The 16,942-nt window shown below is 38.3% G+C and overlaps 1 protein-coding gene across 2 annotated transcripts in view; it reads right to left on the bottom strand.

The window, feature by feature from the left end:
• The window catches only part of TMEM184B (transmembrane protein 184B), a 38,781-nt gene extending 22,632 nt beyond the window's left edge, over positions 1–16,149 (bottom strand). Inside the window, exons 1-3 of one of the 2 annotated variants that reach the window (XM_058189977.1) lie at positions 15,825–16,149; positions 8,423–8,645; positions 3,324–3,489 (exon numbers count right to left, since the gene is read on the bottom strand). In XM_058189977.1, the coding sequence (XP_058045960.1) occupies positions 3,324–3,489; positions 8,423–8,626 (370 nt within the window). In that variant the 5' untranslated portion in view covers positions 8,627–8,645; positions 15,825–16,149. Of the gene's footprint in view, positions 1–3,323; positions 3,490–8,422; positions 8,646–10,458; positions 10,598–15,824 lie in introns of those variants that run through there. The other variant, XM_058189978.1, reaches the window with a different exon arrangement.
• Positions 16,150–16,942: the final 793 nt, after the last annotated feature.

The raw sequence follows: 16,942 nt of genomic DNA, 5'->3' as shown, positions 1-16,942 counted from the left end.
ACGCTTGGAGATCGGTTCTTTGCAAGTCCTAATGTTTGGGCCTAGCTCTGGGAATATCTTGGTTTAGCCACCTTCTAGTCATCCTCTTACTCTTAGGATGAGTCACCTAAGGAGGACATGACATCAATTCCCTTAAAGAGCTTGTCTCAGAACAAAAAAGATGTCATGCCAAAATGTTTTTCAGATAATCATGTTCCGGAAATGAGAATATTTATTCTCTTGAATTGTGTGATCAAACTAACCACAGCATTTTTTTAAAAAATAGGAAAATATTTTTTCTGCTGAAGGTAACGAATACAAATGCATTAATTTTAGATTGATGGTTTTCTTCGTCAATTTCCTGCTCCAGGGGTTAAGGAAAGGCCCAACAAAATTCTAGGCCTAAAACTAATCAATAAAGAAGAGTGAATTAAGGAAACATGAATTAAGTACACTCAAGGAAAAGTCGCCCTGGAATGATTTTGACTTTAAGAGAAACTAAAACTGGCCATCATCTAATATGTATCTTGGTCTTCCAAAAAATGAATTTTATTTCATTCAGAGAAATGATAAGTAGGACCCTATGATAGGAGAAGCTGGTGGGAAAAGGGGTCTACAATGGGTAGACGTTCCTAAAGAAAGAGGCATTAAAAACACAATTATAAATAACTTGAACAACAGAGGAGAACATAAAGAAGCTGGGGTAGCTGTAAAAAAACTTGAAGCAGACTTGAAAGCAAAAAATGATACACGAGATTGAAAAGAGGATGACATTTGTGTGGACATAAAGGAAGATGGGAAGCCTGGAACTGTAGAGCTGGAAAGAGAAAGCTCATAATGAGCTCAGTTTAGCAAAGAAGGCAGTGAATATAAAAAAGGTGAACATTTTTAGATATGTTTAAAATAAAGCAAAAATGAATTAGTATATTAGTCACTTAATGATGGTGACAAAAAGTTAAAGAAATGTAGAGCTTTTTGTTGCTATTTAATTCAGTCTTCTACAAACAAATCCTACATGATCTACTATTACATTATAATAGAGAGAAAAGGCAGGCCTGAAGCTTGAGCTAATACAAACATAGTCAGGAAATGTTTGTTTATTTTCAGTTACTTTAAATTTCCAAATGCTGGTTATTGGTTTCCTGAAATACTGAAAAAAACTTGCTGATGTCCTGGTTCAATCTTTTCTAAAGTGTTGTCTTTGTCTCAATACTGGATTTATTTAAAAAAATCCATCCTTAAAATGTATATAAATGATTGCAATTTTTCTCCTTTGACTACAGCGTTGGCCATTGGGCCATGATGGCGAACCTATGGCACACGTGCCAGAGGTGGCATGCAGAGCCCTCTCTGCTAGCACATGCGCTGTCGTCCCAGGTCAGATCTCCATGGCTTTTCTTTCATGAGCTTCTGTTTCCCTGCAAATGATGAAAGAGAAGCTCAGAAAAGAAAAAGATCTTACCTCTTGCTGCGCTGCTGGTGTTGGGATGCCCTGCCTCCCGCCAGCCAGCTGGTCTTGAGGTCTCTGCTGTGCAGGCGCGCATGTCCGCACATGTGCACGTTCACGCATGCACATGTTCACGCATGCACGTGTGCACATTTCAGTTTGGGCATGCGCAGACGTGCAGTTTGGGCACTCAGTGTCTAAAAGGTTCGCCATCACTGCCATAGGGTGACCTTATACTTAAAAAATGTACTTTAAGGCAATAGCTTGTTAACAATCTTGCAGATGCAGAATGTAACAAAGCAAAACAAAAATAAACCACTGGGTCTTTTGGCCAGCCACTCCCTTTTAGCCCACTTAATTCATAGGGTTACTGTTGTGAAGAAACATAGGAGTCTGCTGAAATAAAAGGCAGGATATAAACCAAATAAATAAATACAATGTTAATGGAGAAAATGCTCATAACATTTGCAGACAAGTGTAAAATGTGATGGAATATTTTAAACCCTATTACTGCTGCTCTGTGAGTGAGATGGATGGCCGATAAAATAAATAATTCAATAACTCATTGGAGAAATGTCTTAAAAAGTATGAAATTTTGTACAATTCTTCACTTTGGAAAAACATTAAATGTAAAGACATAGGATTGGGTTATCTTGTTAATAATGATATTTATGAAAAAGATCTTGGAATATAAGCCAGCAGTGTGTTAAGATTGCAAAGAAGGAAATAAATCACTTGTATACTGCATCAATATATTTCTAAATTAGGAAAGAATTGTTCCCCTTGATTCTGCTCTAATTTGGCACATATATTTAAGAAGGATTCAGAGTCTTTGGAACAAATTCTCAGAAAGACAGTGGGAATGACTGGGAACTAGAGCTAGGATCCACAAACAGAACTGGAAAGAGTTAGATATTTTCAGTTTCAGGAAAAGATGATTAAAGGAGTACAATAGCATTCTTCAAATAATACTTAAAATAATGTTACATACAAGAACAGATACTCCTTGCTTAAGAGACCATTCATTCAGTGATAATTCAAAATTACAATGGCACTGAATGAAAAGACTTACGACTGTGCCCAAAGTTATGGCCGTTGCAGTGTCCTCACAGTTATGTGATTGTGATCAACACTTGGCAACCAGTTTGCTCTTATAGTCAATTGCCAAGTGCCCCGCAACCAAGCCATTGCCATTTGACGGCTTCCCCAGAAAGTCAATGGGGAAGCTAAAAGGGAAGTCCCAAGTTGCTACCACCTGCTGAGAGAACGCCGTCTGATTTCTGAGGGTTGGCTGAAAAAGGTCTATGTTTAAATCCAAGCAGGATTTTGGCACAAGCTGTTTGTAGCATGGGGTGTTTGCAGCCAGACCCCAGAGACAACAGGACTCTTTCTAGTTTCTACAGACTAGCGGAAAAAAGTTCATCCTGAAATCCAAGCAGGATTTTGGCATGAAATATTTGCTGCATGGGGTGTTTGCAGGCAGCCCCTAGAAACAAGTGCCATTCAGCTGCATGTACAATGGGGTTCTGTCCTGCACCCAGAGAATCTAGAATACCTGTCGGTTTATATCTAACTTCCTTTTCTACGTAACATGAAATATCTACTTACATCTCTTTCTCTATTGTAGAATATCAAAAACTTTATCTGCAAAAAAAAAAAAAAAAGGCCTTTTCTCCCAATAGTCCAGCTGGCTACTTCACAGAATTTCAATTCTGGAACCCAGAAATTTATTATTAATAGGTGATGCAATAGGTGGGCTTATGGATATCTTATTATCTTGGTCAGAAACTGCATGTACTTTCAAAGAATCAAATGTAAGAGAAACAACATCATATCGTTTTTAATATGGTTACCATTCTTTCCTTTTCCCCACTTCCCAGGCTTTCAAATACCTTACCTTCATAACAATCCCGTATCGTCCCAAAATAAACATAGTACTGGTCATTGGTGAAGAAAAGGAGACTGAGCCACGAGTCAACAGCATAAATGGGAACAATGAAAAGGATCCTGACAATATAGCGTTGCTCATTGGGGCAACTGTAGCAGCGAAGGTGCATGTAGATCTAAATAAAGAGAAAATGGAGGGTGTGATCAGAATCCAATCATGGAGTAAAGAAAATCAATGCAAAACTCAAAGAACTGAACACCCCAGAGAAGAGTATTTTCCCCTAGCTTTCTTCTATTGAAAGATAATAATTTAGTCAGATGTGTTTACTGGAAGTTGTGTCTTCATTGATTATAGTTAGATTCTGCTTTTTTCCAGGAACTGAAGTTTACCTACATCATATTACCCTTCTATTGTTATTCTAGAAAATAACCTGTGAGATTAATTTACAAAACTAATTAATAAACATACATGTTTCAAAATTGTTTCAATTATACCTTTTCTTCATAATACCTTTAATCTAATAAAAAAGCAATTGCCCTGCAGTTCATATAACATGAAGATGAAAATTTTATTTTCAGTGAAATTCCATTGATACCACAAAACGAGAAGTTTGCCAATTCAATGTTACAAAAACAGCAATGAAAAATATAATGAGATTGTTTTCTATTGGGGTTAATTTTAATGACAAAGAATACCCTTTTAATCTAATAGGATTACAATCTATGATTGTAATCTATGATTAGTCACAAAAAAGATACAAAAGTCAATCAACTTCACTATCAGACAAAGTAGATACAGTTTATAACCTGATCAGTCACTATCTAAAATACAATGCGGTTTCAATATAGAACTAAAACACAAATGCACATTGCATACAGCCGATTATTCCCATCTTTGTGTTGTGGCAATGCTTTGTGTCATGTGATTACCATCATACTCCTATTATGTTTTTGGAAACCAAAAACTGGAAATGCTATAACACATAAATTAAAATTGCAATAGGCATGATGAAAATGTTCAATTATTGCTTCAAACAGTTCAAATCAAAACTTTGATATAACCCTTTAATTAGAATATAATTAATATAACACTATCATGCAAAATAACTGCAAAATTTTGCTGTTTTGCTTGATTAAAGTTTCATTTTGTTTCCATGGTCAGCCAACAGAACTTACAAACTGGAAAATTTACAAATTTCGTCTTGCTGGACTGGCTTGAATTTTAATTTCGATTTTTAGCTGATTTTATGGGGTTTTAATTTTTTATTAATTTTAGTGTTACTTGTATTTTAATATTAGGCCAAATTTAATAAGTTTTTTAATGTTTGTTTTTAATATTGTATGTATTGCTGTATTTTTATTCTGGCTGTAAACCGCCCTGAGTCCTTCGGGAGAAGGGCGGTATACAAATTAAAACAATAATAATAATAATAATAATAATAATAATAATAATAATAATAATAATAATAATAATAATAATAATACAAACTGGAAGCAAATAGGTTTTTTTGCTTATTCTTAGCATCTGGCAATCAGAAAGTACATAGTTTTAGACTCATTTAACTGCAAGATCACATCTGTATACTATAGACAGATCCATGAATGTCTTTAAAAACTGTTAGATCAGTGCCCATGACAATCTTTTGTAGCAATTCTATAACAGTAGATAGATAATGGAACAGAAATTCCCCTTTCCTGTACTCTAGAATTGCATTAAGTCATGTATACCTGACCCAAGGACCAGGTCAAATTTTGAAGTAGAATTAACAAAATGAATAGATGTGATGGAATTTAGCAAGGATCCCCAGAAGGGAAGGAGTACATTCCAGAGGAGTAAATGGCAATTCAGTCCAGATATCATACAGTAAGAGTCCCTCCCTAATAATTCACATATTATACATGTAGAAATCCTCTGTCTGGCAAGATGTTGTCTATAGGTGAGAAAAATAAATAACTCATCTTGGAAGAATTACTGTAACCCGTTCTTGGTTTTGGGCCTGAGAGTAATCCACTTCTGAATCTTAACCCACCAACTGATTCAATTGCATGCAGAAGTTCTATAACTGATAGTCACGATCTAATTATTAAAAAGCACTCAACAAGATTGCTAAAAGTCAGTTTACCTATATAAGTATAATATTGCAAAAGAGAAAGTCTTTTGCATTGGTATCTGATAAAAGCCAGCAGCTAGAATTTATGGTAGAAAGGCTAAGGTGGGACAAAAGTGGATATATCTCGTCTTCTCACTGCAGTGAAATTAGTCATAATGTTGATGACAGATAGAATGGGAAGAAAGAATCAGACACTGCTATTTATTCCATGTACTAAGACCAAACAGAAGTACAAAGCAGGAAGATAATGCCAAAGGGTTGTTAAACCTTATGAATCACAGTTTTTTATCATCAATTCATCCTCCCATCTATCTCTCTATAATTAATGTACAAAATTCCTAAATAAACCGAACATATTATCATGAGTGGTGCATCGCTTATATACCACAAATGAAGAATTATAGAACTTACTCTTTTTTTCTGCTATGTATTCAAAATGGACTGTGATTAATATATACAGGTGTAAATTTCAATTTCAAATTTCAAACCTTTATTGTCAATGCACATGTGTACAATGAGATTGGATGAGCCTTCCTTAGTGCATCGACCCAACACAATACATCGCAATAACTCAGTGAAAGAAAGAAAATCCCTAACCCAGTAAATCATACTACTAACAAACAATCCTCTATACATATATGTGCATAACATTACATTATAATATATTGCACCAATATGAGCACACACACACACATATATATATATGTATACCTCTGTCATATATAGAGAGAGTATATGTATATATATATTTGTGTGTGTGTGGGGGGGGTGTATGTGTGTGGGGGGGTGTATATATAAACACACACACATACGCATGGACATATACACATATATCAAATGGGCATCAAAATTTCATTTTTTAATGTGTGCCAGTATGTTCACAGAAAAAAAGTATCAATAAAGGTTATCCTATTCTATTCTATCCTATCCTACCTTATCTAAATGTCTCTAGGGGTGAAATGACAATTTGTCTCATTGTTTTAAAAGCTAAAAGAGACATTTAATTTTCTGTAAATTTCATACTCCTCCACTTTTCCCTATAAATTACTGCCTATGTTTTTTTTTTTAAAGAAGTGGGCATAATCAATTAAAAAGCAAGTTATAAAAAAATGCACTTAGCTTCCTAGCCATTTCAGTTCCCATTGGCATATCTGCAAAATTTTGAATCTTATTTCTCTTATACACTATTGAGTAACCTTATTTTTAAGGAATTATCATAACAAATCATTTGTATTGCAACTAAAGGGGAAAAAAGACCCATGCTCTTTTTCAATACTTTTTTTGGTTTGTCCTAAAACAAGGTATTAAAGGATGATCACACCTGTACATTAAGGAGAACAATGTTGGAGACAGTACCAGTTTAAAGAATTTGGAGACTCAATGCATATCAAGTTTTCAGACTCCCTACCTCTAAATTTAACATTGCAGAAGGGTTACTATAAAATAAATTAAAATTGTGTATTTAAATTATGCATTCAATCAATAGAATACTCACAAAACCTGAACTAAAAGCAAACATATATCTCAAAGAAACCTCCTAGATATAAAATCAAAATATAAACTGTTTTCATTTTAAAACATTCAAATTCTTCTTTAAAGAATCATACTTCCATTGGCAGAGAAAAGCTGTTTATTCAAAAAATGAATTGTCCTACAATTATTGCCATGAGTTTATCAGTGCTCAAAGTCAAGTTATATCACTCTGAATTACAGTGACCTACTTTCTCTTAAAAGTGCAGAGGATTTGGAACAACACAGAAGCGGTAACCCTTCCATACTGCCAGGAAAGCTGTTCAACCAAAATATAATTCAAAATCCAAGTCATATAAAACATATCTGTGAAGCAATGCCTTTGCTTTAAATTGCAGATAGGACAGTTTGAGAAAGAATGCAAAACAAAAAACACAGTAGAGGAAGAGGAGGAAAAAGAAACAGCATGCTTTGTAGCCCTTTGTTCTGACAATAGATCTGTGAGTACAATAAAACCAGTCACTATGCAGTAAAACCTTGCTCAGAAGATTGATCAGCTTCATCTACTTGGTTGGTAAAATGGAAGCTGTTATCCAGTGGGTGGAAATGGCCCTTTAAAAATTCTCTCAGCCCAATGTAACAATTGGCTAACACAGAACTGTGCTAACCACTAGGTAGACGGGCCTGTCCTAAATCCATATTGGCTACAAGGTGCCTTCTTGTGGATAGACCAACGTAGGCAGCTAGTTTCACACCCTATGACTGTTTGCACATAGAGGTAATCCTTGACTTATGATCAATCATTTAATGAGAATTACAAAGTTACAATGGCCTTGGAAAAAGTGACTTTTGACCTATACTTGCATGTAAGATCAAGGTATCACCCCCACAGTCACATGACTGAAATTTGGGCACTTGGCAACCAGCTCACACTGGCTGTAGAATCCAGTGATCACACTTTGCAACCTTTTTGGCCTATTTTTGGCAAATTTTGCCCATTGGGGAAGCTGATTCTTTTAATGATCATGATGATTGGCTTAATGACTGGTATAAAATTGGGTCCAACTTAATTTACTATTACAACAAATTACAACAGAAATTCCAGTCCCATTTGTGTTTTTAAGTCAGGTACTCTGCTTACCCCACTGTCCCACCCACCCCCTGGCCTCCATTTTCCTGGTGCCTAATGCAATTACATATATTGTACCATCTTATAACAGTCTCAGTTGAAGATTGCTTATATCAGGGCTCCCTGATATAAACTCCTGGCCCGTGGGCCGGATGCTTCACGTGCTGGCCCACCCACACCTAGTTTAGCAAAGGGGGAAAAGTCCCAATACACCACATGATGCTGCTATGACTACGTGAGTTTGATACCTGTGGCTTATATATACTGCAGGTCATTACATCACATAAAACAGCAGTGCTTATAGCTGAAAGGAGAGTGGGATATGTTAATGGAATAACAACACTACTAAACGATGAAGCTGATGGAGAGCAATTCAACATGTAAAATTGTTTATTTTACCTGGTGACAGGTGATCAGTACAGCTGTCCACACAAAGAAACCTGAGATGGCCTGGGCAGCTGTTGTCATTAGGAATATTGGCTGCTCCACTGCAGTCAGGCTACCATCCTCAGGCATCCTGGATAAATTAGGGGCTGTGGCAGGGGTGCTGACAGGGGATTCTGACTCAGGCACTGACATGGCTCCAGTTACTACAATCATCATTATTTTTTGTTGTTCAAACCTATAGGAAAATTGAAAGAGGAGGAAAAAATCAGCAGAATGACTTGAAATAACATAGACATAATCCAAAAATGTTAGGACAAAATTACATGAATTTTAGAAAAAATTGCCTTCAATGCTAAACATACAGAGGAACTAGTTGATACAACTTATTTATGCATTTATGATATACACAGCATGGTTATCCTTGAGTTTAAAAAAAACACAGAAGGACAGAAGAAACTAAATTGTAGAAATGTAATGTGCATTATTTGTTTAAACTCAAGCTATAAAATATTGAGATGTGCACTGTTCAGAACTGGCTTCAAAGCGCAACATATATCGTAAATGAGATTATGTGATACTAAAGACAAACTAGATGCATTTACATCTACAGTATGTAGTAATCTCCGTAGTCAGTTCATTTTAAAAAATGATATAAAGTTCTGATACTTGACAGACTTCACTAGAGATTAGCTTTATAAGACAAGTATGTATGTAATCAGCAAACAAGCTATTAAAATATCTTTCAGGTACCGGTAGTTACTGTATTTTCTTTGACAATATTAGCCTGTTGACTTTTATTCTGGGTAAAATAATGTCAAAATCCAGCAAAGCCATTTAGTTTTAGAAACTCAAAATTATACTCTATAATACTAATAGTTTTTGACTTACAATCACAATTGGCCAAGGAACTTCTGTCAGTAAGTTATATGGTTGTTAAGTGAGCCACGCCCAATTTTACAACCTTTTTTTTCACAGCCATTAAACAAATCATTAAGAGAATCTTGCTTCTCCCATTGACTTGTTTGTCAGAAGCTAGTTGGGAAGGTCACAAATGACAATAACTTGCCCCCAGGATGCTCCAGCCATCATAAATACATGCTGGGTGCCAAGTGCCTGAATCCCATGACTGCAGGAATGCTGCAACAGTGCGAGGAGTGGTTGGAAATAACTTTTTTCATCACTGTCGTATCTTTAAACTCTCATTAAACAAATGGTGTCAGAGGCTACCTGTCTACTTATGATCATAACTGGGACCAGAACTCCATCACTAAGTTATGCAATCATTAAATGAAACTCGCTCAATTTTACAACTTTTTTTCCCCATGGTCGTATCAAATAGTGGTTAAGCAAATCTGATTTCCTCCACTGAGTTGGCTTGTGGGAAGCCCCCTGGGAAGTTTACAAAGGGTAATAATGTGACCTCGGGATCCTGCAATTATTGTATCTACATACCAGCCGCCAAGTGCTGAAATTTTGAACACAGGACTGCAAAACACCATGATGGTTATAAATCAGTTGATAAAAGGCAAATATGTGAATAATGGTGAAAATCAGTATTTTAGAACCAGATATTGGAGGGTGTCTTCTTTGCAAGTATATTTTACTTTCACCTAAAAGCAAAAAGCCAGTCTTGCTGAATTGGGAATCTTCCTGCTAATTTCCCTAAATAATGCACTTTGTCCCAAAGTTGTACCTGGGCTTCTTCACTGATCCCAAGTATGTCAAAGATAGCAAACCTGAATGGAATAGTGCAAATTATTATTCTTTTTAAGTGAATCACTGCAGTTGTTAAATTAGTAATATGGAAGCCTAAGTAATCAGGTTTCCCCATTAATTTTGGTTGTCAGAAGGTTGCCAAAGGGGATCACATGACCCTGGAACACTACAACCATCATAAATATGAAACAGCTGCCATGTGTCCGAATTTTGATCACATGACTATGGGGATGCTGCAATACTTGTAAGTGTGAAAAAACAGTGATAAGTCACTATTTTCAGTGCTGTTTTAACTTCAGTCACTAAACAAATAGTTCTAAATGGAGGACTACCTGTATAGAATTTGTATTGGTACAGATGTAATAGTTGTTTTTGAATGAGTGGAGGATCTATCTATGCAATGCTGAATAGCAGAGAAAATGGACTTTTCTTCTCCATCTGAACAGGAGGCTTAAAACTTCTATTTTTGAATTCTTCTTGTCTATAACTAAAGACATAACAATAAATGTTTTAAGCCTGTGATTTATTTCCCACAAACTACTACAATATGCTTTATTGTTGATAAATAATCTGCGTAACTAGAACTAGACAATTTGATTATTCAAAATAACCTCAGATGCAAATCCATTTACTTGATCCATCTCAAAAATAATTGGATATTATTTTAAAGAATTGGGGGGAGGGGGAAACTATGCCCATTTCCATTCTAACTTGATCAGTTTATGAAAATTAATCTATACTTGCAGCATTCAGTTTTTGTTTCGTTTCTTCTTAATACTGTAAATACAGATTGCTGTAATGATGCTAGGAAATAGACACACCCTACAGTAGCCTTTGTCTGATATATTCAAAGGAAAAGTAGTAAGTTGTAACTAGACTACTCCCTTTTGACTTATTTCCTGTCTCCTTCCAAAAAAAGGAATGTTCTGACTATACCACATACATATATTTTACAACTCCCCTCCCAACACATACACCAAAGAAAAATAGAAATTAATAGACAAAAACTCTCTTGAAAAAGAATATCATGGTAAAATACTTTCACTGTTGATCTGCATAATTTATTTAACATAGAAAGAAGATGAATAATGTAAAATAACTTGATTGCTTGCATATGGAACAGTGAAAGAAAGTTAAAAAAGAGAAATAACTAATATGGGTGGAATGGGCTAATCCAAATAAAATATAGACAGGTGTGTATATGAACAAATACAAGTTGAAAAGTAATGTTATATGCTTAAATTTTCAATATGTACAGTACTTAATTAAAGATCTTTATATAGAAGATGAGCCTTCCATGCAAGAAACTGAATATATGAAGTGCTGCAGAACATACAATAGCTGGAAACATGCCTTAGAGCAGTGATGGCTAACTTTTTCTGGACCAAGTGCCCAAAGCGCATGCACATGCACTCGAACCCCCAAAATACAATCTGTGTGCACCTCTGTACATGTGCCCTGCCCCTACGTATGCGTGTGTGCCCCTCCATGCGCCTTGCCCCCCACGCATGTGGCTCTTGCATGTGCTCATCCCCGCATTCATGCGCCCCCTCACATGTGCCCCCCCTGCACCTGCATACGCTCCCCGTGCATGCGTGGCATGCTGGCTGGTGGGAGGCGTATACACATGAGCAGCAGAACTGAACTGGGGCAATGGCTCGTGTGGCCCATAGAAAAGGCTCTGTGTGTCATCTTTGCCATGCGTGCCATAGGTTCGCCATCACGGCCTTAGAGTATTTCAGGTAGTCTCAACTTATGACTGTTCATTTAACAATGGTTTGAAGTTATGACGGCCTTAGAAAAGTGACAGCCTGTACTTGACTTGCACTTGTATGACTGTCATACTACCAGCTAGCATTTACCACAACTGCAGCATCTTATAGTCGTGTGCTCACAATTTATTATTATTATTATTATTTATTATTTATTTGATTTTTATACCGCCCTTCTCCCGAAGGACTCAGGGCGGTGTACAGGCAAGATAAAACATACAATGTACAAATTAAAATGCAATTTAAAAAACGTATTTTAAAATTAGCCTGAAAAAATTAAAATATACCAAGAACTAAAAACCCCATTTAAAATTAATCAAATTTACAAAATTTAAAATTAAAATTCAATTCAAGCTAGCCCCGCGCGAATAAAAAGGTGTGTCTTCAGTTCGCGACGGAATGTCCGAAGGTCAGGTATTTGGCGTAAGCTCGGGGGAAGCTCGCTCCAGAGTGTGGGAGCCCCCACAGAGAAGGCCCTTCCCCTGGGGGCCGCCAGCCGACATTGTTTGGCGGACGGCACCCTGAGAAGTCCCTCTCTGTGAGAGCGTACGGGTCGGTAGGAGGCATGTGGTAACAGCAGGCGGTCCCGTAAGTACCCAGGCCCTAAGCCATGGAGCGCTTTAAAGGTCGTAACCAACACCTTAAAGTGCACTCGAAAGGCCACAGGCAGCCAGTGCAGTCTGCGCAGGAGCGGTGTTACGTGGGAGCTACGCGTAGCTCCCTCTATCACCCGCGCAGCTGCATTCTGGACTAACTGAAGCCTCCGAGTGCACTTCAAGGGGAGCCCCATGTACAGAGCATTACAATAATCCAAGCGAGAGGTAACGAGCGCATGAGTGACCGTGCACAGGGCATCCCGATCAAGGAAGGGGCGCAACTGCCGAACCAGGCGAACCTGGTGGAAGGCCCTCCTGGAGACGGCCGTCAAATGATCTTCAAGTGACAGCCGATCATCCAGGAGGACACCTAAGTTGCGCACCCTATCCTTTGGGGCCAGTAACTCGCCTCCAACAGTCAGCCGCGGCTGCAGCTGGCTGAATCGGGATGCCGGCATCCACAGCCACTCTGTCTTGGAGGGATTAAGTTTGAGCCTGTTTCTCCCCATCCAGACCCGTACGGCCTCCAAACACCGGGACAGCACTTCAACAACTTCATTGGGGTGGCCCGGGGTGGAAAAGTACAGCTGGGTGTCATCAGCGTACTGCTGGTATCTCACCCCGAAGCCACTGATGATCTCACCCAACGGCTTCATATAGATGTTGAACAGCAGGGGCGAGAGAATCGACCCCTGTGGGACCCCACAAGTGAGACACCTCGCGGTCGACCTCTGCCCCCCTGTCAACACCATCTGCGACCGGTCGGAGAGGTAGGAGGAGAACCACCGATGAACGGTGCCTCCCACTCCCAATCCCTCCAACCGGCGCAGCAAGATACCATGGTCGATGGAACAATTTATAAACTTCCCAGTTGGCTTTCAACAAGTCAATTGAGGAAGCCAGATTTGATGCAGTAAAAATGGTCATAAATCCAGGTCCAATCACATGTTGCTTTGCTTCACAACTGCATCATTTAGTGACTGATATTCTGGTCCCAACCATGGTTGTAAATTGAGATCTACCTGTACAACTTCTGCAATTTCCATAACATAGTTTCATATTCAATTGTTTTCACCATAAATGCTCTTAACCTGTAATATATGACCAAGACTAAATATTACTGTATAACATGAGCAACAATAGTTAATATATATGTTTAAAAGAATACTGTACAGCAGATAGGATTTGCTTTTTAATTCACCCCTCCCCTATTTGTTTCCAGTAAATTGCATCCCACAGGGGTGATTAAAATGATCACCATGCTGCATTACATGTTCAAGTCTTCATGTTCTTACTCCCTAGACACAAGCTAATACGTTGCCTTCTCATTCAGCATTTGCACTGACAAACAAAACTAGTGAATACTTTTGCTGTTGCTAGTTTGCCTTTTTAAAAAAAGAAACTCCAAGTCAGAAAAATTTGAATAAAATTACATCAGGCACTAATATTCTAATTAAAACATACAATATAACTTAGATCAGTTGACAATATGAATGCAAAGCACTATTCTTTCAAAAAGTAATCTGCTATGTATTGAAAATTGTTATTTGCAAGATCCATCCTATCGTAAAATTTACTTTGGTTTTTTTAACCATTATGAGAGTTATTATTATTAGTTTTTAAAGACTCCCAAAGGGTTAAACAGGATTAATTATCTTGATAGAAATCTCAGTGTAATTCTAAGTGTAATTCTTCAAAAACAAATTAGGTAAAGTAATTTTAAAAATAAGTTAATGCATGCTTAAATCCTGTCTTCATTAGTTCATTATTGTCCTCTTTCTCCTTGGCATCTATACCACTGGCAGCAATTTTAAGGGATTGTTTCTGAGATATAAAAAGTCATTGATCTCTACATACAGTAATATACAGTAATATCTATTTATTCTTTTCAGAAGACCGACTTACATTTAGCTGATAATGAAAATTTTAAAAAATGAAGATATGCTGCTGAGCTATGAAGTATGAAGGATATTATGTACTGTGTACATAACACTTTACATAATAAAAACATTTATACTTAGTAAGAATAATAGGCATTTCTGTATTTTAAAACATGGGGTAGTGAATTCAAAGTATGTCATGATTCCCATTGTCAAGCAACAGGAAATAATCAATAGCACTGAAACTAGAGGATGAAAAAGGTAGGAGATTCAACTAGTGGAAAGATTGGAGGAAGAGATTTTCTAAATTAGCATGCTTAACTTATATAAACATTATACATTTTTTAAAAAAAATGACACTTCAAATTTTGGAATTTTGCATGCAAGTTCTCAGATGGAAAGAACAAAGTATATCCTATATGAAGTGTACATAATTATTCAGATAATCACACAAGCCATCAAGTAATGCGGGCACTAAATGTGCCATTTCTCCTACAACCATTTCTATCAGAACTTGTTTTTGTTTCACTGTGCACAGTATCCATATTTAACCCCACACAATATACTTAAGAACCATGCTGCACCTCTAACAAACCATGTACTATAAATGTTTGAATTGCTTTAACTATACTGAAAAAAAACCCTGAGCTGTCAATTTGTATAGGTACAGGTAGTCCTCAACTTACAACAGTTCACTTAGTGACCATTCAAAGTTACAATGGCATTGAAAAAAGTGACTTATGACCATTTTTCACACTTAGGACTGTTGCAGCATCCCCATGGTCACGTGATTTACATTCAGATGCTTGACAATTGACTCACATTTATGACGATTGTAGTGTCCTGGGGGTCATGTGAACATATTTTACAACCTTCTGACCAGCAAAATCAATCAGATTCACTTAACAACCATGTTATTAATTTAACAACTGCAGTGATTCGCTGAACAAATGGGCAAGCAAAGTTGAACAAGGGGACAAAACTCAACAAATTTCTCAAATTTCTCTTGAGGACCACCTGTAAAACTCATACTCTTATTAACACAAGGAACGGACCCTGCTGCCTATAGGAAACTCCAACCCCACTTTCCGTGGTGCCACGTTGATCCCCTTGTAGACCTAGGCTGTGCCTACTCAGCACCCACAGCTATTTCTACTACCGCTCCACACAAGTGGGCAACACTAACGTGTATCCCAGGTCCTCCCGTCCTTCTGCGCCATCACTCCCGGGCAGGAGTTTGCTGCCATTCGCCTTTTCACCTCTTTCTCATTCACTCACTCACTCTAGGAATTATCGCGGCCAGATGCCCGTCAACACCGCTCCAAGTACCAGGCAACAAACTCCCCACTCCATCCGGGGGAGTCAGGCCACCGCTCTGCCGCTATGTCCATCATCTCAGAACCCATCCCTCCTCCCCATCCCTCCCTCCACCTTCCCACTGTGCCCTCACCGCCACGAGGCACTGCAAACACCAGCCGTCCTGTCGCCGCCGCCGCTCCCCTTCCCTTCTCCGCCAGGGAACCCGACCCTCCGGGGCTCAAGGGAACGGGCAGGGGGAAAGGCCCTCAGGACCCCATGGCCGGGCCGAGGCTTCCCTGGTCAGTTCCGTGGCTTCGCAGCCGCTCTCCGTCCCGTCGCGGAGCCACTTGTAAATCCTCCACTGGGACTCAGCGCCGCGGCCCTAGTGGGCTTGCAAGAAGAAAGGGGGAGGGTGGGAGAACGAAAAATTGCACGGACGAAGACGCGGAATTGTACTGCGCAGGCGCGAAGGATTCTGGCTTCCCTTTTCGTGCACCTCCTCGTTCATCGCTCCCCTCCCGCCTGAGAGGGAGAGGGAGGAGCCACAAGCGGGTGACATAACCAGTGGCCTCTCAGGAGATGGCGCCGTCTTCTCATCCTTCCCCCCTCCCGCTCCCCGTTCCCACCCACCCACCCACTCGCCTTCGGAGAGAGATTCTCCTGTGGGCCTCAGCGCGGCGGACGCGGCTGCTTAAAGATGTGGCGTCTTGTTTTTCTCGCCCTCCATCTTTCAGTTTGTTTCTTGGGGCGAAAGTCCGAGAACAGTTTCAATTGTTTAACATAAGTTTCAATTTTTTTTTTTTTGTTTACATTTATATCCCGCCCTTCTCCGAAGACTCAGGGCGGCTTACAGTGTATAAGGCAATAGTCTCATTCTTTGTACTTCAGTTTGAAGTACTTCAATTTATTAATTCAATTTATATTTAAATTAATTAATTTAATTAATTAAATTAATCAGTTAAATTAAATTAAAATTAAATTAATTCAATTTGTACTTCAATTTGAAGTACAAGGTATGAAGATATGAGGGAAGGTCTTCTCATTGGATCTTTAGGGTGCAGGCGGTCTGATAATGGAGCGGGTTCTTAAATTAGAGCTAACTTCTGTAGATTTTAATGATCTCCAACTATGTTTTGTGTAATCTGCAAAACCCAACCAAAGAGTCCTGGAGTACTACAAATTTGTTGTCTACTTTGTAACATTTTGGAGAAATTCTAGAATTTTGGCCTCTTATGTTTGGGGGAAGTTTTCTTGTTGGCCAAAGAAGTT

The sequence above is a fragment of the Ahaetulla prasina genome, chromosome 7, assembly GCF_028640845.1.
Source record: "Ahaetulla prasina isolate Xishuangbanna chromosome 7, ASM2864084v1, whole genome shotgun sequence".
NCBI lineage: Eukaryota > Metazoa > Chordata > Lepidosauria > Squamata > Colubridae > Ahaetulla > Ahaetulla prasina.
This window is presented reverse-complemented; position numbering and strand designations above follow the sequence as displayed.